General features: G+C 41.5%; 3 protein-coding genes across 7 annotated transcripts; all 3 read left to right on the top strand.

The window, feature by feature from the left end:
- Window positions 1-5095: 5095 nt before the first annotated feature.
- Window positions 5096-10597, top strand: oscp1a (organic solute carrier partner 1a). 4 transcript variants are annotated; one of them, XM_018677602.2, is made up of 11 exons: window positions 5096-5207; window positions 5362-5391; window positions 6006-6160; window positions 6549-6716; window positions 6889-6969; window positions 7065-7168; window positions 8226-8354; window positions 8470-8524; window positions 9268-9413; window positions 9501-9561; window positions 9670-10597. In XM_018677602.2, exons 1-11 carry the CDS (start codon window positions 5096-5098, stop codon window positions 9790-9792), a joined length of 1164 nt encoding a protein of 387 aa, XP_018533118.1. In that variant the 3' UTR covers window positions 9793-10597. The 4 variants fall into 4 exon arrangements, with proteins under 4 accessions (XP_018533118.1, XP_050924144.1, XP_050924148.1 ...); XM_051068187.1 differs by lacking the exon at window positions 5362-5391; XM_051068191.1 differs by lacking the exon at window positions 5362-5391 and having other exon boundaries at window positions 8470-8527.
- An 88-nt stretch (window positions 10598-10685) lies between these two features.
- lsm10 (LSM10, U7 small nuclear RNA associated) lies at window positions 10686-13873 on the top strand. 2 transcript variants are annotated; one of them, XM_051068199.1, is made up of 2 exons: window positions 10686-10827; window positions 11953-13873. In XM_051068199.1, exon 2 carries the CDS (start codon window positions 12086-12088, stop codon window positions 12404-12406), a length of 321 nt encoding a protein of 106 aa, XP_050924156.1. In that variant the 5' UTR covers window positions 10686-10827; window positions 11953-12085; the 3' UTR covers window positions 12407-13873. The 2 variants fall into 2 exon arrangements, with proteins under 2 accessions (XP_050924156.1, XP_050924158.1); XM_051068201.1 differs by lacking the exon at window positions 10686-10827 and adding an exon at window positions 10839-11365.
- A 2901-nt stretch (window positions 13874-16774) lies between these two features.
- eva1bb (eva-1 homolog Bb (C. elegans)) lies at window positions 16775-24435 on the top strand. The gene is given in 4 exon segments (XM_051068196.1): window positions 16775-17230; window positions 21494-21638; window positions 22725-22927; window positions 22929-24435. Coding segments are annotated over 3 exon segments (510 nt in total). The 5' UTR covers window positions 16775-17230; window positions 21494-21571; the 3' UTR covers window positions 23169-24435.
- Window positions 24436-25134: the final 699 nt, after the last annotated feature.

The raw sequence follows: 25134 nt of genomic DNA, 5'->3' as shown, positions 1-25134 counted from the left end.
TTCAGGTTCAGGCCCAGGTTCTGGCGCAGGCTCAGGTGCTGGTTCTGGCTCTGGCTCAGGCTCAGGCTCAGGCTCAGGCCCAGGTTCTGGTTCAGGAGCTGGTTCAGGTTCTGGCTCAGGCTCAGGTGCTGGTTCAGGTTCTGGCTCAGGATCAGGCCCAGGCTCTGGTTCAGGAGCTGGTTCAGGTTCTGGCTCAGGTGCTGGTTCAGGTTCAGGCTCTGGCTCTGGCTCTGGCTCTGGCTTTGGTTCAGGTTCAGGTTCAGGTTCAGGTTCTGGCTCTGGTTCTGGCTTTGGTTCAGGCTCTGGCTCTGGTGCTGGTTCAGGCTCTGGTTCAGGTTCAGGTTCAGGTTCAGGTTCAGGCTCTGGTTCAGGTGCTGGTTCAGGTTCTGGCTCAGGCTCTGGCTCTGGCTGAGGTTCTGGTTCAGGTTCAGGTTCAGGTTCAGGCTCAGGTGCTGGTTCAGGCCCAGGTTCAGGTTCAGGTTCAGGCTCAGGTGCTGGTTCAGGTCCTGGCTCAGGCTCAGGCTCTGGCTCTGGTTCAGGTTCAGGTTCAGGCTCTGGCTCTGGCTCTGGCTCAGGTTCAGGTTCAGGTTCAGGCTCTGGTTCAGGTTCAGGTGCTGGTTCAGGTGCTGGTTCAGGTTCAGGCTCTGGCTCTGGCTCTGGCTTTGGTTCAGGTTCAGGTTCAGGTTCAGGCTCTGGTTCAGGTTCAGGTGCTGGTTCAGGTGCTGGTTCAGGTTCTGGCTCTGGCTCTGGCTCAGGTTCAGGCTCTGGCTTAGGTTCTGGTTCAGGTTCAGGTTCAGGTTCTGGCTCAGGCTCAGGTGCTGGTTCAGGCTCAGGTTCTGGCTCTGGTGCTGGTTCTGGCTCAGGTTCTGGCTCCGGTGCAGGTTCAGGCTCAGGTTCTTGCTCAGGTTCTGGCTCTGGTGCTGGTTCTGGCTCAGGCTCAGGCTCAGGCTCAGGCTCAGGCTCAGGCCCAGGTTCTGGTTCAGGAGCTGGTTCAGGTTCTGGCTCAGGCCCAGGTTCTGGCTCAGGTGCTGGTTCAGGCTCAGGCACAGGTTCAGGTGCTGGCTCAGGCTCTGGCTCAGGTTCAGGCTCTGGCTGAGGTTCTGGTTCAGGTTCAGGTTCAGGCTCTGGCTCTGGCTTTGGTTCAGGCTCTGGTTCAGGTTCAGGTGCTGGTTCAGGTGCTGGTTCAGGTGCTGGTTCAGGTTCAGGCTCAGGCTCTGGCTCAGGTTCAGGCTCTGGCTTAGGTTCTGGTTCAGGTTCAGGCTCAGGCTCAGGCTCAGGTGCTGGTTCAGGCTCAGGTTCTGGCTCCGGTGCTGGTTCAGGCTCAGGTTCTGGCTCTGGTGCTGGTTCTGGCTCAGGCTCAGGCCCAGGTCCTGGTTCAGGAGCTGGTTCAGGTTCTGGCTCAGGCTCAGGCCCAGGCCCAGGTTCTGGTTCAGGAGCTGGTTCAGGAGCTGGTTCAGGTTCTGGCTCAGGCTCAGGCTCAGGCTCTGGCTCAGGTTCAGGCTCTGGCTTAGGTTCTGGTTCAGGTGCTGGTTCAGGCTCAGGCTCAGGCTCAGGTGCTGGTTCAGGCTCAGGTGCTGGTTCAGGCTCAGGTTCTGGCTCTGGTGCTGGTTCTGGCTCAGGCTCAGGCCCAGGTCCTGGTTCAGGAGCTGGTTCAGGTTCTGGCTCAGGCTCAGGCCCAGGTGCTGGTTCAGGCTCAGGTTCTGGCTCTGGTGCTGGTTCAGGCTCAGGCTCAGGCCCAGGTCCTGGTTCAGGAGCTGGTTCAGGCTCAGGCCCAGGTTCTGGTTCAGGAGCTGGTTCAGGTTCTGGCTCAGGCCCAGGTTCTGGTTCAGGTGCTGGTTCAGGTGCTGGTTCAGGTGCTGGTTCAGGTTCTGGCTCTGGCTCAGGCTCAGGTGCTGGTTCAGGCTCAGGCCCAGGTGCTGGTTCAGGCTCAGGCTCAGGCTCAGGTGCTGGTTCAGGCTCAGGTTCTGGTTCAGGTGCTGGTTCAGGCTCAGGCCCAGGTGCTGGCTCAGGTTCTGGCTCAGGCTCAGGTGCAGATGTTGGCTCAGGTTCTGGCTCAGGCTCAGGTGCAGATGTTGGTTCAGGTTCTGGCTCAGGCTCAGGCACAGGTGCTGGTTCTGGCTCAGGCTCAGTTGGTTCAGGTTCTGGTTCAGGCTCAGGTCCAGGTGTTGGTCCAGGCTGCGGCCCCGGCCCAGGTGTGTTCGACTCCGGCTCCTGACCCGGTTCAGGTGTTGTCTGCAGCTCTGTTGTTACATCCTGTGGAGGATTAATCGTCATCTGCGGCTTGGTTCCATCACCTCCTCCACCTCCTCCACCTCCTCCACAGCTGCACGGCTTGATCTCAGTGATGTGTTTAATGAGATCAGCACTGGGGAAGTTCATACTGAAGATGCCTAAGCAGCCTTGGTTTAAGGAGCTCTTCTTATGTTCCTTCACTAAGTCGTAAATCTGCTTGTTAACTTTTTCTGCCAGCGTTTTAGGACTGTGATACCACGCCACTGCGTTGTCAGTCAGCACAAAGTGATGATCACACAGGTGCGACCTGAGTTTCTGTATTCTGTCTTCAACGTTGATCAGTTTGTTATTCCTAAAGAAGAACGACTTCTGGTTTTCTGCCCCGTGGTGGAACGTGGGGCTCTGGAGAAGAACGATCTTGCCCCTCGCCTGTGCCATGTTCGGCACCGACAATTCCGTCCATATTTGATCTTTGTGCTTTGAAATCTGCTTCTCCAACATGTTTACGATTTTGTCCTGGACAATTCCATGTATAGTTATCTTCATCAGCACAGTCTCGTCCTTGTGGGTTTCCAAGAATTTGAAAATGGTTTTGAGGACATCCTGAAATGTGATACGTTTCCATAATATCCAGTTGCTATCCTGGATGTAGGGAAGTTGGTGCGGAAACCAAATCGCAGTGTGTATGTCAAAAAACCGTAGTCCCACGTGAAGTTGCTTGTCTAAGGTCCAAACTTGACAAACAAAATTTGGTAATCCACTTAAAGACAAGCTTTTGTGTGTTCCAGGTATGGTGATTGCAGACACTGGAGTGTTATCAGGAATAGACTTCATCCAGTCAGAGTTATAAAGATGTCCACTGAGTTTTGAGTTATAATTCACACCCGTCTCTGAGCATGAACAACAGGTCATTCTGAAGGGAGACACATCATATTTGAATAAAATATTTGTGAAGTGAATAAAAGCAGGAAAACAGTCTGAATATAGAAGAAATGTTTGCTGGGTTTGTTGCAATAAGTGATGAAGCACATTCAACTTACATAGAGAGAAGCCACAGGTAGTGAAGGAGCTCCATGATTGGTTTGGAGGCCAAGCTATGGTCCACTGAATTCAAGTCAGAAGATCTCCAGCTCTCCTTCCAAGACGTGTTTATATATTTTGTCTCGACTGTCAATTTGTAAAACGCCTCTCCATCCTTGAAAAGTGTTTAACAAGCGTGTACATAACCGAGAAAACGGGCTGGAGTCGGCTGCTGTAACAGCGAGCGTAAAGATAGCCGGGCTTCATTTGCATGTGTCTACTCTCTAATCTTTTATTTTGAATGAGAGAGGAAGAGAGAGAAAGGAAGAGATAAAGACGTGAGCATCGTAAAAGTGGTGAACAGATGATATTGTGAGAGTCTGAGTAAGTAAAACGTAGCTGCAGCAACAGTTATGGAAATAAACTTGCCAGTTCAGCTGGCTATCCTTTGCATACACTGCATGTAAGAATGCTGAGGAGCGTCACTAATAATGCAACAAATATCAAAATTAAAAATAAGATTATTCACTTTTTTGTGTTTTGCTTTTTATTGTGAGCTTCTATCGTCTGTCTTTTAACATGTAGAGTTCTTTCACTTATTTTTATATTTGTCTTTTTTCTATTTTATTATATTGTTACTGTGCTGTTATAGTTTTTTGTGGACCCCAGGAACATTAGCTGCCACTGTGTAGAAGCTAATGGAGATCCAAATATAAGAATAAATAGACTCCTGTCTGTGTGGTAAACTGAAGCTGTAGTTAGCGGCCAGTTAGCTTAGCTTAGCATAAACACTGGAAACGGGGGGAAACAGCTAGCCTAATCAACACAGTTTATCTCGTTTGTTGAATCCATTCAAAAACCAAAGCATAAAAATGATGTTCTGGTTTAAAGTAAGGGGTCTACTGCCGGACTGTTTCATGACCTGCACTAACTTGATGGGGTTATTTCATCACCATGATGACGACAACCAGCCGGCAAAGAGTAAAGCCGATGCTAAGCTAACCTGCCTCTGACTTCTTCTTCATATTCAACAACTGTGGGAGTGTTTTTGATCTTGTCGAGTAGTTTGAGGAACATCCTTCCATGATTCATCATGATGTTTATATTTATTTCTTTATTTGTTAGAGGCCATGTACAATTTTAGACCTAAACGTTGCCATTTAATGCTAATATACATCTGCAGTCCCCAGGCAGATCATAATGTGACATACACCAGGTGAGAAATTACATACAGTGAACCAAAGAAGCAGATAAATCAGATAAAGCTAAATATTTGGCTTTTGCAGGCACTGATTGCAGTGCTGAGTGGTTTTCAATAGATTTTTTTGTTACAGCAGCAGATTAATACCCATGGTTTTGAATAAATATGGGTGTAATATTTAGGTGTAGTGTGTTTTACAAAATATTAATATGGTAAAATATTGAATTTCTGTCTCTTGTGTTTGCATCATGCTATAGTTGTATACAGGCATATAAAAGGGACCTATGAAGCAGTTAAGGGTTTGTTTGTTTTTTGGTTTTCTCTCTGTACCCATATACTCTCCATGCTTGGTTGTGCTGTACAGTCACATCATCCTTATCCTGGCCAATAAGCTTGTGCGTGGCCTCTGCTGATCCTCTTCCTGACCACCTGTTGCATCTTAGTGCGAGAGGTTATCTGCACAAGCACGATCAGATAAGACAACATCGACAGCTCCGTTACCACTTCACAATCAGATAACGCTTCTGAAATGACAGGACTGCCTCTGATCTACGAGGAAGGGGCTCATCTGCTTCTAAGATCAACAGTTCTGCAACAGCTTTTGCCTGAGGAGGAGCTAATCCCTTCCTTTGTCTTTGCAGGATGTCTGTGAGAACTCTCCCCCTGGTTTTCATTAATCTCGGTGGAGAAATGCTTTACATACTGGACCAACGGCTGCAAGCTCAGAACACGTCTGAGGACAATTCAGAGAAAGGTAGAGGTAGATAAGAGACCTGACAGTCATCCCTCCACCCTGATGAGCTGTAGTCAGATGTCAGTTTATAAACTCAACATGTGCATCTCTAATTTCCCTGCACACCGCCCCGAATGACAAGTCAGTTTTCTTTCTCTTCTTTCTTTTCTTGCAGGGGTGTGGTCAGAAAATGATAGAAGAAGAGGTATCCATGTCATACTTCAGCATATATTATTGTTTAGTCAGCTTCTTCTGCCTCTGTAGTTTCTATCATTAGTTGTAGAGATGTAGTAGTAGTTTTACTGCTGCTTTATTTTACATGATTATGCTGCATGAATCAGGCACCAATAAAAATACAGATCAGCTGGTGCAGTGTAAGAAAACATGGGTTAAAAATAGACACCTACAAACAGTAACATGCTCAGCAGAATCTTAAAATCACATATTTAAATGCATAAAATTCCAGATTCATGTTAATCATTAAAAGTGGATTAAAAGCATAGATGATTAATCAAAGGCTGAGTGCAGTATTTGCATTTTTTAAGTCTTAAAAAGCCTAAAAAGACATAAAATAAAGGCTTTACTACCTATTTATTGTACAGTTTCAGGGCCAGAATGAAAACTTTACACCATTTTCCTCAATCTCGCTGTTTGTATAGTTACTGTTCTCTGTGTTTGGACTGCAGCGTAGCCCAATGAGCACCACCAGCTGTAAAGACACAACATTAAAATAAGGTCACCTGTACAACCTCCAATACACCTAAAGTTTTCAATAGAAGAATGAACTACCTTCTCTTTCTGTCCCCTTCCTACTCATAGTTATGAATGACATCGTTGGGACCATGTTTAATAAAGCCTTCATGGATGAACTTCTCAAACCTCAGCAGCTTTATTCTCACCGGACACTGAAGACGGTTCTGACTCGAATAGCACACGCCTCCATCATGAGGCTGAACCCTGCCAGCATGGACAGGGTACATACTGGATACCACAGAGGAATATCAAGTCTAAAGTTGTTTTAATCAGTTACAGTCATTAATCTTTATTTAAAGTGAATTATTTACACATTTTTGCTCGAGGGTAGTGTTTTTTTCACAGCTACATCCATGTATTTTCAACCTAAAGGCCTAATATTTAAATAATAATGGTCTGTCTAATCCTGGATTTTAAGAGGGCTTTAGGGGGGTCAAAACTCAAAATAAGTCAAGTCTTAAGTCCTTATTTTTATGACTTTACTTGCTAGAGTCCAGCTTTCAACTCCACACCCCTGATTCAAGATGCATTTAAAGTATATTTTAAGAGAAAGGGAATTGTTGGGATATGAGAAAAAAGGTCTTTTTCCTTTTTTTTTTCTTCCTGCAGCTTTACGAGCTGATGGTTATGGCATTCAAATATCAAGTCTTCCTTTGTCCACGGCCAAAAGACTTGCTGCTCATCTCGTACAATCACATAGACACCATCAGGGAATTTGTAAAAGACACTCCTGTGGTAGTGAATCAAGTGGACGAGACGCACAGAAAGATCATTGAGGTACTGCTGTCATTAAATAAACCATTTGATTTTACTGAATTCTTACAGCATCTAAACACAGCTCTCTGTCCACAGTCGCCTATAGAGTCTGTACAACGAGTGCAACCTCCAGCTGTCAGTTTTTATCACCTGCTACATCCTGTGCGACCTGTTTTTGTTCCTTTTGATGCAGGTATACTCATCATTATCAGAGGGAGAATTCCAGCTTCTCCGACAAACGCTGCTCATATTTTTCCAAGACATGCATGTTCGAGTGAGTCCTCTGTTATTAGCTCATCAGCCTGTATGAGTGAAGTGAAATGAAAATAAGAATTGAATTAATTTATCTTCAACATCTTTGCCTCTCAGGTGTCACTTTTCCTCAAGATTCAAGTCCAGAATCCCAACGGACGTTTTGCCCTGTCGACCTCAGGCCCAGTGCCTCATGGGACAGAGGTTCCGGGATTGATTAGGTAGGTAGAAAAGGGGGGGCACTGAATTTGCTCTGCAGAATCATCAATATCAGACTCTTTTATATGTGGATTTTGATGCTCAGTGTGGTACAGGGTGTACCAGTGCCTTTCAACAACTACAACTCCAATGGGGCTTTGACAAAATCTCATAAGCTAATGCTTATTTTGATTAAACTGATGGTAGGCGGCCATTTTGATCCACACTGAAATATACAGACATATGTTGGATGGATTGTGATGAAATGTTGTACTAATTCAAGTTCCCCAGAGGATACAGCTTAATGACTTCAGTGATCACCTGACTGTTTTATCAAGCACCAGAAAGAAGTGGAAATTTGCAGTTAACCAGTGAAATATCTTCACGTCCACACAATTTATTTTAACAAAATCTGTTACAGAAATTGCTGATTTCTGTAAAAAAAAAAAAAAAAGTCTGAGAACATGTTTAAACTTCTCAAACAAACAAACAAACAAAAAAAGCATTAAAGACGCCCATTTTTTAGGAACTTTTAGTGGAAAGTTTTGACACTAACACTGGCTAGGTAAAGTTAAGGCTAGCCGTTTCAACACAACTAAACTGACACATTTCATTCCTGTGTTTCTTTACTTGGGGAAACAGATACTTTAACTTCTAATGAATCTGCTCTTTTTCACCTTTAGGTAACCTATAGTGTGTGTAAGTCAAACTCCTTTGATTTGCATGTTACCTAACACACATATTTCCTCAGGGTGTTTGAAATGTCAGAGTTTTACTGTTACACAGCTGAGCATAAATCTGTACCTCACCTTTACACACTATACATGCCTTTGACATCTGGTTGTTAGGCCTCTTTTGAACAGAGAAACAGCACACACACTGACAAAGAAAATAAGATTCTTTAGATGCAAAAAGAGCCAACGTAATTTTAGTTTAACCCGATGTGATGTGACTGCTGGACTGATGCAACTGTAAAGGCTCCGCTGACAAGCTAACATGTCTTAATTTGAAAATTTCTTGTGTTTAGTCTCTTATACTTAAATATTCCAGAGTGTCATCACCTCTTCCTGTTTCACACAGGACGTTTGACAGTAAGGGCAGAGAAGTGAGACGAAGCGAGTTCCCCACCGGAGGAAGTTACAGCAGCCCCATCAGAGAGGGATGTTTTGAGCTGCACGGAGACAGAATCATCAGACTGGGCCTGAACATGTATGTGCTGTGTGTGTGTGGTGCAATGCATCAGCTAATTAAAATGTGGCAGTAGCATTTACATGGACTAACTCTGTATTTTTTAGATCATGTTTTGTGTTTCGTGAATTTAAAGGTACACTGTGAATCATCCAGAGGAGACGCACACATCCAAGGCTCCCTCTGTCAAGGTAGTGATGTGCAGACATTTCCATGGCAGGAAAATCACAGGTGGAATTAAAACATTGGTTGGACATGTTTCAGGTGTTATGTGCCATTACTGGTGTTTATGCAGTGTGTATACAGGGCTCTCTGTGTGTACATTATTATGTGTATGTGTGGTCATTATTTAAACCTGTGCACCTGCTGTTTAAAAACACCTGTACACACCTGAAATCCTCATATAAATATATAAACACGCTGCCCACAATACAACACTACTGTACATAAATAAAGTTGTATTTTCACTCCATTACATTTATTCCAATTTATATGAATTAAATCCTACAATACTATACACTTGTACTACTACTACTTTTTAAATTACCTGCCTTACTTCGATCATTGTAGTACTGTTGAAGTAATGTAATGAGTGGCTGCTTATACACGTTTAGAAAAATGTTTTATAATTACACTCAGAGGCCACTTTTTTAGGGACACCTGTGAAATCTAATGCAATCCAATAAAACAGCTCAGCCTTAAATTTTACCTTTACAAAGATAATAATGTTCAGCTTTGAGCTGTCACTGTCAGAGAGCTATTTATCTCTTTAAATTTGTTTATCACTGAGGTTGTAGGTTGATACAACTACTTTATTCTGAGAGGTGTTTCTAATGTTTTGTCCCATTTCTGAATACAGTTATCTTACATTTTATTTTTGAGAACTTCTGTCTGTTCACGTCTAACCTTTCTGTCCACGTCCGTCACGCTGCAGACCGACGACACCCCCAACCTGCTCGCCAAGGAGGAGCTGAACCTGCTGGCTCGTCTGATGGGCAGCATGAAGGCCGAGAACAAGCCCAAAGCTGAAACTGGCTTTCGGATCAACCTGTTTACGACAGATGAAGAGGAGGAGGAGGCGTGAGTGCTGCTTTTTTAAATGCTCATTTTCATACAATTAAATTAAACATTAATTCCCACAAATCTGGCTTTTGTTTTGCTTGACAGGGGAGCTTCATGTGGAGCTGAGGAGTCCTTGTTTGGAGTCATAAATATTCAAGCGATGCAGGTAGAGTGAAGTAATACTGGGTAGACTGTTGTAAATCATTCACCACAGTTTTAATCTGTTTATTATGAACATTCAGGGAGTTTCACTTTTGGGTTTTCTTTGGCTCAGGATGAACAGGCTGCGACTGAGCTGGCTCGAATCGCCGGGCAGTTTGCAGAGCAACAAGAACAACCTGAAAACCCCAGCGGTAACAAAGGAGACGACCTGCTGGCCATGATGGACGACCTCTGACTCTTACCCATCTCTTCATTTTCAGTGGCTGATCAAACTTAGGATGTTTTAATGAGATTTATTGTTTTATTTTTATGGCCTAAATGACTCACTCATCTCAGGTATAATCACACTGTGTTAATATCACATCATCCCTCAATGTGAGCTTGTGTTTAATTTGTATTCTACACTGATGTAAACTACACTCTAATTACCATGTGAAGCTTTCACTGTGATGATTTACAGCATTATACAACATTATTTCTGCTACAGTTTTTTAGCTTTTCATTGGACTTTGTGCACCAGACAAAGATGGAAATCTAAACTACTCTTTTACTCTGAGAAGGGCTCTACTATAGTACTACCTAACAAATGAAATCCAAATACTTCTGCACTGGAATGGAATGTTTCATTTGCAAAAGTAAGATCAATTAGTTTCCAGCGAGTGCTATCCCCGCGTGTTGCAACATGGAGTCAGAACTATAAATCTTTAGAGCCTTAAAGGCACAACCACAAATATAATATGCTATCACTCTCAAAACTGGTTTTAATACAGAGATTAATGTTAAGTAATAACCCATTCTGTGTAATTGAATTTATCTGATGCTGCGGGAGGTTTATTTGCTTCAAAAAGTGATCAGACTTCAAGTTATCGCTTGTTACACAAACTATTTATTTCGGCTACATAGGTCCTGGGTACTTAAAGTTATATAAATATGTGTTTGACTGAGTCATACAGTGATGACAATGAGGGGTCTGGGGATATTTTTACCATCTACAACATTCAGATGTTTAATAAACATGGATTAAGTTAAGAAAAGTAAAACTGCTTGGCTGTTATGTAAATATTTGTCTGTTTTCCGGAGGAGCCGACAGAGGGCGCTGTTGTTTTGTGTGTATATGTGACGCAGAGTGAGACGTCATCACGCTGCCGTTTCCTTGATGACGCTCCTCATGCGGGAAAACCAACTTGTTGCCACTCTTGAACGGTTTGTCTCCATCTCTAAGAGATTAGGCGTCGTTTTACTCTTTAAAACGGGGATTTAACCGATGCAGGTAAATGTTATACACAACACCCGAGGGTAACTGTTTAATATTCGCTATCTAGAGGCTCTGTCGTACTTAAATCTAGCTTCTGCTAACGCTAACAAGCTAATCTAACAGACAAAAACAAACTTGCACAGGGTTTTTCTGAGTGGTAATTTTGAGGTGAAGATGAATAAATGATGCTTAAGATGAAGTTAGTATTTGATATCGTTACAACCACGATGACATAAATTGATATAGTTTTTTTTAGAAACAGAGACGTTAAATGTTAAATGGCTAATTTTACATCTGAATTAATGTCAGGCTTCTAAACGTGTTGGACTGATACTGCTGCCGCATTTTATGGCCAGCATGTGTCCACACGATGAGTTATTTAAGGACTGCAGACAAAACACACAAGACGTAACAACATAAAGCTAAACAACAGCGTCCTGAAATCCAAAATCCCATCACCACAAATTAAATAAGAAACATCTTAAATACAAAAAACAGATTTCTTCATCTATTGAAGAAATGTGGATTTCTGTAACATGGCCCAAAAGATAAGGTAAAATATTTAATAATTGCATTGGAAATTTTGATAAGAGTTCATTCCAGTTTGTTGCCTTTTAATGCTGTGATGGACATTACTTAGAAATACTGATATTCTCAATGTAATCTTTAATTGTAAGAGTGATATTTAATCTTTTCTCCACCCTGGGCTTCCCTCCCATAATAGCTGCTGAGTCCAAATAAATGTATTTGGATTTGAGTGCTGACATAATCACTAAAGATTATATTTTCATTAAATACAGCTGCACTTAATCATGAGGCCACACACTCACCTGCCACTTTAGTAGAAACATCCAGTTAAAACACAACAGCCCTGCAATAAATCCTGACTTCATTCAGGTATAATGTTCAGTTATTGTTAAAACTGTGTTAAATGTGTGTTGATGTTTGGAGGATGTAGATTGTGGTGCTGTTGAGCTGTATTGTGTATACTTTTTAGGTGCCTCTAATATTTTGTCCACCCCACTTACAGTTTATCAGTGAAAGCAGAATAAATATTAGAGATAAATCTCACAAATCTCATCTTTGATTCCCTCTGGTGGTGAGTTGTGTGATGTAAATTACCCGTCTGTTTACCTGCAGGTGTCCCTGACGTCTGGAGATCATCATCCTCATTAGCGTCCATGGAGTCAGAGGGAGCTGAATCCACGTCGTCGGGCCCGGCCCAGTCGAAGTCGTGAACTCTATCCGCGAGCGTACAATCGCAGAGAACAGCATGGTGGTCCTGCTGCAGGGTCTGCAGGGGGAGGTGACCACGGTGGACCTGAGAAACGAGAGCACAGCACGGGGACGCGTGGTCAACGTGGACGCCTTCATGAATGTACGACTGGAGGACGTGCTGTACCGGGACTGGCGGGGTCAGGTCACCCGGCTGCAGGACCTGTTCATCACCGGCAGGAACATCCGCTACGTTCACATCCCAGACCACGTGGACATAATGAAGACCATACAGAGCCAGCTGGCCAAGATCCACAGAGTCCGCAACTTCGCCAGTCTAGGAGGAGGCAGAAAAGAGTACGCCAAGAAAACAAAATAACTTATTTTCTTTTTTGGTACAAGGATATAAAACTCTGCTGGGTACTGCTTCTGCAAGGTTAAGTCCAAAAATACTTGGATGCAACAAGCAGTTTTTCTTTCTTTTAGATCTGAGGCCAAGCGTCGCTGTGAATTAGCAGTTTACAACCTGAGGAGTCGAGTGAAGGGACGAGAACAAAAGAATTATTTCAGTTTACACAGAAACACATTATATTTTTCTGACTTTTTTTTTTTCTTTTACTGTGAAATAGTGGAAGCTTTAATCCCTTCAGGCCTCTTCATTCCTTCATTGGTTTAACTGCTCACAGCTAATGAATTAAGACTACGACCTGTGATGAGAGGTCACAGTGTGGAAAGGTTTGGATCATAGACTGGATTTCTGAACAATAAAATATCTGAGAGTTTAAAAATCAAATACTGTACACGAAATATCAAACATTGTTTTATATAAACACACAACAAGAGCTGCAGCTAACAATTGTTTTCATTATTAGTTAATCTGCACTTTATTTCCTTGATTAATTGTTTTGTCTAGAAATTAAACAAAATTGAGGAAAATGCCCCTAAAAACATCTTCAAAATGTTGTTTTTTTTCTAAATTAACAGTCTAAAACCCAAAGATACTGAGCAGATACTGATATTTTTGAAGCTGGAACCAGAGGATGTTTGGCATTTTTACTTGAAATGTGACTAAAACAATCCACGAGTTATTGAAATAGTCACAGAATATTTTTTTTTTCTGTTCAGAGATGAAAAATAATCATGTTGGTGCTCTCTGGTGGACAAACTGATGAAGACACTGGTTTTACAGGGCGTCTGCAGCCTGTGAAACGTCTTAAAAAGCCTTAAATTTAGTATGTAGTAACCTGTGGGAACGCTGCTCAAAATACGTCAAACATATCTGTTATTTCTGTGCTGACAGTTTTTGTTCATCAGCCAACATACAGATCGATGCTGATAAATCTCAGCTGATGCTGATGTTTGTCTGTTTATCAGTCGATTTGGAGACACTGATGAGCTGAATTTAGTGATTTTGTGTTTTAGATTTATACTTGGTTTTATACTTTCCTTTAACAAACTACAAACTATTGTTTTCAAATTGGTCAGGGAAATTATAAATAAAGATACTTACCCACCAACCAACCAACCAATCTCTGTTGTCCCCATGGGTGAAATCTGATTTGCAGACAGGCGACATCAACAATAGTGGAGAAGAATCTCTCCATAAATCTGTCCACCCAGATTCTCTAACATCCGAAGCCTGAAAATCTGTGACAGTCCAGAAAAAAATGACAGTTTTAAATGATTTGTGGCCACAGAAACAGTTATTATAGATGTAAAAACAGTCATTATTATGCACAGTACAGTTTCTAAATACATAAAGATGCTGATGTGCTTTCTTACAATTAAAATAAATGTTAGATTTAAAACTGAAATAAAGTTTGCTGTCAGTTCTTGGCTCAAGAAATCTGTAATTATCTCCCTGGGTGTTTTTGGGGCGACAATCTTTTATTTATCATGGTTTTGAGATGTCCCACTCGTCCCCGTTCTTGTGAATGTGATATCTCAGGAATGCCTTGAGGAAATTTCCTCAAATTTGGCACAAATGTTCACTTGGACTCGAGGATGAAATTATTAGATTTTGGTGGAGAAAAGTCAAACTCACTGACCGCTGGAGCCCTGTTCCTGCTCCTGTAAAACACTGACGATAACTATCTTCAGCAGATTTAATAATACTGTGAGTCTGGCATTCATCAGTGAATTAATACATTGAAGTCACATCGCATTCAGTTGATTTGAGTCATTTTTAAAAAAGAAAAATAAGTTTTTCCGCAGGAAAATGTGACTGATGACATGAAATAAAGCACAACTTCTCCACTGTAGCAACAAAACCACTTGATTTAATTTCAATGGAACAAATTACAATTAACAGTGAGTGCGGGTGTGGTCCCAGAGTGTCAAGTGTGTTTGCTCTTGAGTAACCCTGGCATGCACCACAAAGCCCATGTGTCTGTCTTGTCTGTGAAACCAGCCCAGAGTTAATAACTGCCCGTACGCAGGAAAGCATTAGTCACGATCTGTGCCAGTTATGGTGGAGAGGGGGAAAAACAAGCAGTCATGTTTCCGCAGCTTCCACCTCACAAACATCTCCACTCCGAGCATCAGCAAGCTGCCACTCTCCCTCTCTCCCCTGTGACTGGTTTGTGCTGACATCCCCAGCCTGACGAGCCGAGCCGGAGTGAAAGGAAGAGTGTTTCGCTTGGAAACTGCCGCCCCAGTGTTCTCCCGATTACACAAATACGATCGTGGAATTTGAGGAATTTTTTTTTTTGCAAAGGGGTATGTTATTCCTCCACAGTGTCAGGAAGAGGACAGGCCTGACATAACACAGACGGAGGCAGCTGGTGCAGATAAACCCTGCACTGTAGATGGATGGGCGTGCGCTCAGCAGCTGTATCATTTAAACTGAGCGAAACACTGCATTAAATTAAGAGGAATATGCACACAGGAATGTCCCTTGGCAGTTGGCTCATTGTTTTGGCTGTGGCCTCGGATGTGTTTTTAGGGACATATTTTTCCCCTCTCGACTGTTTTGAAAACCAACCTTGAGAGCGTCTGAATGACAGCAGCCCACATAATGACTGCTTACTGCTCTGCTAAAAACACCACCGAGCGCCACATCAACACTCAATGGACTCAGAATAGCACTTTACAGACACTCGACCGCATAAACAATTCTTTCACAATATATAACGCAGCCTGGTTTAGTGTCACAGACTCCACCAGTGGTCAGAGAAGTATTTACTTCTATTTAGGTACTTTAAAAGTACTCAAGTAGGACAAGTCCAAGGAAAAAGTACAGAAGTATTAAGTAGCTGATCTGCAGGATTAAGGCTCCTATTAAATATTTAGATTATTTAGATTCTTATAACTAGTGGTAGAATGCAACTAAGTACATTTACTCAAGTGATTTTGTGCTTGTACTGTATTTAAGGCTCTAGTTACTTATTTCTACCACATTTCACAGGGACATTTTGCACTTTTTACTCCAATATTCACATTTAATTTACAGCTTTAGCTACTAGTTACTTTGAAGGTTCAGATTTTACATTAAATTAGCTCTGTTACACCATTAAAATGCTAGAAATATAGAATATATATGTAAATAATAACGTAACACACTGAAAGGTGTCATCCTGCATCATGACAAGTGTTTTCTTTCAATATTCTGCTTGTATTTAAGTAAAAATGAGGGTCGGGTCCCTCACAAAGGGTCACAAGATAAATCAGAAAGTCGTGAGATGATTAATGGAAGAGGAGAGACGGAAGTTGAAACAAATTTTTTGTGAAATATTTGATAATTTTACTGTTTTGGGGTCAAACTGTTCAGAAAGAAAACGACTCTTTGGCTGAAACATGTTAGATGCTGTTTTTTTTTTTGTTTTTTTTTAACGAGGCAAAAAGGTTGGAAATCACAGATTTAATCTTTAACAGTAACATTGTATTTTATGTGAACAGTGACTAGTAACTACAGCTGTCAGATAAATGATGGTGGAAGAAGTAAAAGTCGCAACAGCACACCATAAAAAATACTCCATTACAACTACACTGAAAATGTTACATAAGTAAATGTAGATGTGCATGATTATGAGCAAAATGTCTGAAATTGAAGAACTAAAGGCAATAAAATGAACCATAAAAGTTTTACTCTCAGATTTGTATCATTAAATTATCAGTACTGATACTTTTCAGTTTAAGTAGCATTTTACTGATCAAGATGAAGATTTTTAACTACTATTTATACTGCTGAGTCATTAAATAATACGTAGTAGTTTGTAGGTTTTCTGAGCAAAATCTTAATTTGTAAAGTAACTAACAAACAGTGGAGTAAAAAGCACAGGATATTTCCCTTTAAAGAGCGATAGAGGTGCAGTATTAAGTGGTATAACATGGAAATACTCAAGTAACTCAGTACAGTAGTTGAGTAAATGCACTTTCAGCCACTGTAGACAAATGTTGTGAAGTACCAAGTTGAATATTTGCCTCAAAAATGTTGTACAATAGAAGAATCAAGTGTCATAAAATCAATAGACTTCAGTAGCGTCCTGAAGTAATTGTACTTCATTACTTTCCACCACACAACAGCACCTGCCTCACTTAACAAACTCTGTTAGAGACACAAACTGGTTACCGCTCAGGCTTTCTCCCTTCCCTTGAAGCTGAGATTAAAATACAAAGAGCTCAATTAATCCTCGAGCCCCCGCAGCACCGCGGCCCTGTGCCCATGGCAGCCGAGGAGCTATTTCCTGTTCCACCCTCCTGGCTTAACAGTGAACAGACCTCAGTGTGGTCTGTGTGCATGGAGAGAGATCACCTCCCTCTGGTCAGTGCTGAGGCTCAAATCTGCACAGGGGCAGAACAAGTACAGTAAATTCAGATGTCTGTAAAAGCGAGGACTCTAGTTCGGCTTATTTGGAATTTGGGGCTTTTATTTTGGAGTCAGATGTCAGCATCAGATGCACAAGTTTCACTTTATCTGTCAGGAACAGGAAACACCTCCTCCTCTCAACACGGGTCTGGACCAGTTTCTGGCTGGTCCTCCTCCCTCTAAAAAGGATGAGAGGGAGTGGAATCATAGTGTGGAGCTGCTCCCTCTCCAGTCCAGCAGCAATAGTCGACGGACCAACAACCTCTCGCAAACATTTCTCTGTGAAAGATGGGATCTTATCTAAATGTCAGCTGACAGCTCAGGTCCAAATCTGGATCTAAATCATTCTGTTTTTCAGTGGAAACCTTGTGTTAGCAGCTCTCATCCTGGACCAAGGTGAGTGATGTTCTGACTTCAGTTGATATTTTGTGAAAATATATTTAATTTTCATATAAATCCAGCTTTTACTGCACATTACACAGACTTTCATTGAAGAAAACTGGCTCTCACACTCAGGATTTTTACCACAAATACAAACTACAAACTGGTTTATTCGTGTATTAGCAACAACACCACAGACTGTTAAAGTCTTTGCCCAAAATCAACAACACTCTGAATCCAAATTGACAGAGAAAACCCAGCTTGTCACATGTGTTTTATTACTTTCTCCAGCACTGGATTCAAGTATTTCTGACAGCAGCTTCCCCTCAGAAAGACTGGAGACGTTTGGTGGAAGCAGGGTTGACTACTGTAAAATAACATGTCTTTATTTTCAGCGGTTTCAGGTTTCATCTTTTGACTTAAATAGGATTATCTAAGCAGGAAATGTGGGAGGGTTGAATGGAGCTGGGGGGGGAGTGCGTTTTATGGGGTCACATAAACAGCTACAGCCGCCGGGCTTTGCATGTGTGCAGTTAAAGTCAAGAAGTTATTGGACTTGTCTGGAAATGTTAGGTGTTAAATCTGTCTGCTGCTCCGAGACCGCGGCTGCATAAAGTGGACATTTGTCTCCCTCTGGTCTTTGTGTTGTGTGCGTCCAGCTCGGATAAACTTCACCACAAAACGGTCTGTCATGAATATCATGGAGCTCTGCATAAAAATACATATGTGTGGTGTTAAGTCTGAGAGTAAGAAAACAGAAGGAGGATGAGGGTGCTTCAGTCAACTGTTCATTAGATCTGCTGCAAAAGTCATCTTTAAAACAAACTGACCGCGGAGGGAGATGATTTCAACCTGTTTCCAGCTCGTTTCAACATCTTTCCAAAAAATTTGCTTTAAAAAAATGAAAGAGGCAGATGGTTACACTAGAATCAAGAAAAAATCCAACTTCATTTTGTAAAAATACCTAAATAAATTTGGGATCGAGTGGAAATAACTGAAAAAGCAAAGTGTCTTATTTGCTTATAAATAAATATTTTAAATATATTCTAAATATTTTGCTGCATTTTATCTATTTCATTTTTTCTATTTCTTGGTCAGGAGTAACTGCTGCGTGAAATATTTTGGTGCATAAAACAGCAAATTGTTCTTTTTATGCTTTGGTTTTAAACAAATGAGACATAACTTCGTCATTAGTGAGCTAGAGAGGTGGTGCAAGTGTCAAATTATGCCTTTGAACACACAAATTGCAGACAAAAACGACTTGATAAGAAGGTGACATCCGCAGTGTGATAAATGCTAAGAGTTTGATAAACAGGCATGTAGAACCACTGGGTGTAAAAGCCAGTCTTTAATTAAAACAAACATTGTTTGGCTTTACGTCAAGTGAACTGAAAACTAAATTGGCCACTTATGTTGTTAAGGTCTGGGGGCAGCAAATTGAGGGTGCAGACGGGAGCCATGCTTCTTCTCTCTGTGAGTTAAATGTCGAACAGAAGGACCCACCGGTTCCCATGAGTCAGTGGACCCTGAGTCAACCACCACCACCAGAAGAGACGACCGGCGTAATCTGGCCTTGTTAGAAAAAATAAAAGAGAAAGCCTTTGAGAGTGCTCAGGGTCTGCCAAGAGTCACCAGGATAAAGATCAGGGTGGGAGAGCGACCCGAGCCCCCGGTGGCAAGCGATTGGAGCAGGGCACGGGGTTTTTTTTTTCGTTCTCCCCGGAGAGAGAAAGCAGCAGAAAGAAAAACATTCAGCTCCCACGCACACTGTTGTTGTAATGACAGGGAATGTGAGGGGGTGGGAAATATCAGTCATCATGTTTACATCAAGCTTTACTGTAACCGTGGGACCATCTGTGACAGGCTCTCAGAACAACCCCCCAACTTTAGTCTAATCTAAACCCAGAGTGTCTCACTCCTTTAAAGGGTCAGTTCACCCAAAATACTGGTTTTTGTTCAGTAGTTCCAATAAAATCTGTGGATTATCCATCGTCTCTGGAACCACACTGAAATATCTCAACAGCTATCAGGTGGATTGTCATGAAATGTGGTACCGATGTTCATGGTCCCCAGAGGATGAAGCCCAAAGATTTTTGTGAACCCTTGACTTTTACTCTAGCGCCACCATGAGGCTCACATTTATAGTTTTACTGGGTAGATTGTCATGCAATTTTGTACAGACATTTATGTTCCTCTGAGGATGAATCCTAATGATTTTTAGGATCCTTTTACCCAGGCACCACCATGGGGTTCTGATTTGTAGTTCTGAGTGAAATATCTCAACAACTACAGGATGGATTCTCATGAAACTTTGTACAGATATTCATGTTCCTCGGAAGATGAATCCTAATGATTTTAGTGATCCTGTGACTTTTATTCTAGCGCCACCATGAGGCTCACATTGGTAGTTTGGGTGGAATGTCTCAACAACTATTAGATGGATTGTGGATTGATTACATTTTCTACCTACATTCATTATCCTCAGAGGATGAATCCTAATGACTTTCTCCCTTGACTTTAACTGTAGCATCACAGTGAGGTTCACGTGAACCTGTCTCAACAACTACAGGATGCAATGCCATGAAATTTTGTACAGACACTCTTGTTCCCCAAAAGGATGAACTATTTGAGGATGAAATTTCAGTTTACCACCAAATTCCTGAAATCTAAGGACATTTCCATTAGCCTCAGTTTTGCTTTGTGTTTATGCTACATTCACGTCACGTTGGAGTTACCATAATCACCAGTTTCCCACTTGTAAATAACATTCAACATCCAAATCTGAGTTGTTTCCGATAGAGCTGACTCAGTGCTTACTAATACAGAAGTGCCTGTAAACAATACAAATATGGAAACCAAAGACTCTTGCTCACAGTAATTAAACACACATTTAATTTAATTATTGTCACGATCACAGATGACGACATGTGAATCTTTCCCATTTGACAGATCATTAGTGCGAATGATTGGGGTTTTTGTTCAATAAATCATCTTAACTCTGCCATTTATATTAACAATGAATCATGTCCACTGATGATTGTCAGTCAAACTGTGACTCTGAACTGAAGTGTCACTGCACTGCAATTAAACCTCACAAACACACATTAAAATGTTTTTTTCCCCAAAGATTTAATTGTTATTTTCGTTTTGCTTCTGAAGCTGTCTCACCACCATCAACAATTACTTTTAATTTTTTGCAGCTGTGAGCAGCTCCTCTGCCTCCTTATTAACACTGACTTCTTTTAGTTCACTTATTTTGTCAGTTTTCACAGCCTTTGTTCAACTATGTTTAATTTTCTAATAAGACCCCTTTATATTTGTTATATTTTGATTCTAAGTTGCTATTAATGGCTATATTCATAATCAACAAGTTGTTTATTATTGGTTTGTCGATTAGTTATGAGCTATTTTTAACAACGATAATAATAAAGTACATTTCAAATTAAAGTTACAAAGCGCTTTATGTGGTTGAACCAGGATTAAAACTTTTAAGGAGCAAAATCATTGCCTCAATTAAGGCAATGAAAGTAAAAATACCCAACAAGAATATAGATAAAACAACAACAATAATAAGACAGATAAAAACAACATACTAACATAATAAAGAGAATTTTTGAGGAGTGATTTAAAAGTGATTTTTCAGGCCTTCATTTATAACTACAGACCTTTTACCCTTTTTCTTGTCTTACTAACATTTATACATTTACTTTAATCGACTGATTGAAACATGTATAGCTGCATCTTTACAAAGTGGAAAAGATTAACACAAGTAAAATCTCTTATGACTGATCTATGAAGAATTACAGATGTGATTTATTACCCATTAATAAAATTACAACATATTAACCTTCATTAAAAAGTGTCTTACTGGAACTGGCTCTTTAATTTATGACATATTTTCTTTTGTTGTAAGTGGGAGTTTCTCCCTGTGGACATAAAACTCAAAGTCAAAGCAGCAACATGCGAAAATCTGTCATGTTACTTTTCCTGTGGGAAAAAAAAACGTCCCATTTCCTTGAGGCCCGAGAGGAGCCACTTCAGGCACTCATGCCATAAATATAAACATCCCTATCGGACGCAGACGGCCTCACCACAGCCCCCAGTGTAAAACACTTACGAGGAACATAATGTCCCTCTGTACTGACCTCTGACCCCTGGTTTAAATCACGGGAATGATGGGTGGAGCATCAGAGAAGCATTTTCTCAGGTTTTTGGATGAGTTGGATTCAGATTCACACATGAACTGTCTGTCCATTGTTGTTGCTGTTTCTGTGACAGGATCGTCGGCTGCAGGAGTTTTAAAAAGTCGTAAAAAGTCCTGGAGATGGTAGATATTTGAACCGGCAGTGAACCAGGATGGAGCCTGTTAAGAGAGACATGGAGCTGCTCAGTAACAGCATGGCCACCTACGCCCACATCAAAGGTAAATACTCAGTGACTCAGTGATGACGACGACTGTGGTTCCCAACATGGGCGAGTGACGCCTCAGTGGTCATGAGATGAACATATGGGTCGCGAGGCGATTGCTAAATTATCAATCATCAATTTTTCTCAAACTTCTGTGCAAATACTGTATAGTTTTATTCTTTAGCTATAAAAACTATTATCAAAAAACTACTGCAGAGAGTTAGAGTTAGAGAAGCAGTTAGCTTAGCATAAAGACTGAAACAGTTCTGTCAAACATAAAACACTGCTGCAGCACACTAACTCATTAAATAACATTTCTACTTGTTTTAAGATCTGTAAAAAACAAAAGTCATTTACACTTGTTTATATAATGTGTTAATTAGTGACCTTAGAGTGCTGGTAGGCAGATTTTCTCGCAGGGCAGGCTAGCCGTTTCCCTTGGTCTCCAGTTTTTATGCTAAGATGGGTTAGCTAGCTGCTAGCGGTACAGATGTGAGAGTGGTATTGTTCTTCTCATCTAACTGCTCAGTGTATTTTCTATATTGTCAAAATATCATAGTTTAAGAAGGTAAAAATCACTCTGCAATGACTGTACAAAAAGATGGCCGACATAACAGCTCCACAAAAGCGAAGCCAAACCATCTTGATCGCCCCCCGGTGGCGGACTGCAGTATAGGTCATATATCAAACTAAAACGTCAAAGCAAATAAAAAGAGTTCCTTTCCTAATAATTGGTTTAATTAGTTATTTCATGATATAAAAAGCAAGTAAAACGTCATGACTGATAACTATGATTGAATCGGTTGGACAGGGTCATGACTGGGACCTTCGATACCTGTGGTACCACCTGCACACAATACTGTGCAGACTCTGTGCTCCAGTGTAATCTGGGATATGATATTTGACTTCATTTTTGCACAGTAATCGTACAAAAATGCATCTTAAATTTCAGTCAAAGCTAATATGAGCTAGGAAATACTACTGAGACTACTGAGGCCTCAATTTAGAAGTATGGTACAAAAGTACTTCAAATGTGTACTTAAGTAGAGTACTTTCCAACCAGTGTTTACTCTCTGCTGCTGGTGATTGTGTTCCTCTGCAGCCAATCCAGAGAGCTTCGCCCTCTACTTCATGATGGGCGTCTGTTTTGGTCTGCTCATGGCGCTCTGCCTCCTGGTAGCCGGCATCGCCTGCAAGTCTCGCCGCCAAAGCAGACCCCCTCCGTCCCCCGAGAGGAGGCAGCTGAAGGAGTCCAGCGAGGAAGAGGAGGAGGAAGAAGAGGAGGGGGAGGAGGAGGAGAGCATCACAGGCAGGAGACGGGGAGGAGGCGGAGATCCCCAAAGTGACAGTGGGGCCCATGAGCGAGCGCAGCAGCCAGTCGAACGGTACGCTGAGGAGTGTGAACGTGTTCGCTTCGGCTGAGGAGCTGGAGAAGGCGAGACGACTGGAGGAGAGGGAGCGAATCGTCAGGGAGATCTGGAGGAACGGGCAGCCGGACATCCTGGCCACCGGGACGGGGACTATTGGACGAGTTCATTACCACTAACAGACACTTTGACTGTCTGAAAAAGACACCACACAGACTGCAGAGGATACACTTCTCACTTTGGTTTGTACAGAGACCCAGAGTGTTGAACGATTAAAGGAGTGATCCACTAATTTTACACAGGAGGATCAGCTCACTCATCATGAGGAGGACATAGGTTGCATTATGGGAAATGTAGGATGCAGTGATTTTGGATGTCAACCCATTCTTGGTCCAGGTCCAGGTCCAGGTTTATAGAGTGGTATTTAGCATCACCCTGGTTCCCTTGACAAAAAGCCAATGGGAGTTTTTCATTTGGTTTTGTATTATTGCAGAAAATAAACTGTGAGCAACAAAAGTTTGATAAATACAATCTCCAGAAGTAAAAAGCTAATGTTAGGCTATAAACCAACTACACCATGGTCACATGACGTCAACATCTCCACCACTAAGCTTCCAACTTGTCATTTAATTTAGCTCTGAGCTCTTCTACAAAAGCCTTTCTTCTTAGAAAGTTAGTGATGGTTTGAAAGAGCGTGAGTAGAAACACAGCAAGGCTGAGTAGATTGGTTTCATGTTAACGTTCCCCAAAAACTGTAGTCTGTAGTCTCATGTAGCCACTTGTTAGCAACCGTCTTTTTAAGACACGTAAAAGCTTTTTAAAAAAATCAAAAGTGAGGTATTTTCTGACGTATTTTATGTCATAGATTAAAACGTGAAAATGTCTTGAGCTTGTGTTAAAAACCACATTTAACCAAAAACCCTACTGACTTGTGGACGAGGGAACAGGACATGCTAACATGCTAACTTACTTCCTGGTTTTAGGATGCAGACGACAGTTCCTCGTGAACCTCAGACAAACAGTAGTAGTTAAAATTATCTCCACCTTTACCTGCTGCACCATTAAGGTGGATGTGCGCATTAACTTAATTATAACAATACTTGGGCTTTTACCTTTGAATGCAGGGTGTTATTTGTAACAGTATTTATACACTGTGGTATTTCTACTTTTCCTTTAGTAAAAGGGCGCAGTACTTTTTCCACCACTGTATTTCATCCTGCTTCTTTTCACAGTCATCAAATAAAAATGACTTCTGCAGACAACCATGGCAGTTTCATGGTTATATAGTATCCATGTCTTATTAGTTTAATATTTAACACTTTGGGTCTCTGTACATTGTTTATTATTTTGCTTGTGACATGAGTCAGGTTTTTATATGCAGCATTTTTGGCTTGTCCTGCATTTTATCCTTTCTTTAAAATGTGAAGAATAAAAGTTTTAACCACTTTTTGAAACAACAACAGGAAACATTTGTCCACTGGAGGTGGGATAACGACCCATTAGGGGCCTTACAGAAATGTTTTGACGCTGATAACATTGATTTGTCCAAATGTAACAGAAAATCCACCCACCAGCACCTCTGAAACTCACTAATTAACACGTTACATCTGGTTAGTTTAATTCAACAACAACAACAAAAGAGTAAAAAACAGTAACATGTGGTCCTTGTTCTTACCGTGAAGTTGCCAGAAGAACAGCAGAGTCCAGGAATTTCACTGGTCCCATCCAAGAAATAGTCGGGCCCCGCTCGATCGAAAAAAAATAGACTTTATCTCGTACCACAGAATTATTATCTCATGATTAAGAGATATAATGTTGACACGAAACTGAGGCAGATGCTTTCCTTCGTCTTCCTTAGGTGTGTCTGCTCCTTTTACGCACCTGTAGCAAAGATTCAGGTGATGAACCGAGAAAAATGGGGCAGGTGTTGTACCGCCTCAGAACTCGCCTGAGAATCATCGGATTTTTACATTTTCTTCCGTATCAAAGTAATTCGGTGACAGCTGTCTGTAGTTGCAACTGTACAAAGCAAACTGAAACTGCTAATAGCTAATTCGGCGCACTTAATTTTCCAAAATGTAAACAAATATAGGCTAAAAAAGAGAGAGCATAAGTTGTGGCCCGCAGTGTAACTGAGTGAGTCCA

Source organism: Lates calcarifer, linkage group LG3, assembly GCF_001640805.2.
Source record: "Lates calcarifer isolate ASB-BC8 linkage group LG3, TLL_Latcal_v3, whole genome shotgun sequence".
NCBI lineage: Eukaryota > Metazoa > Chordata > Actinopteri > Centropomidae > Lates > Lates calcarifer.
The sequence above is the reverse complement of the archived record's forward strand: the minus strand, read 5'-3'. Positions and strand labels throughout refer to the sequence as shown.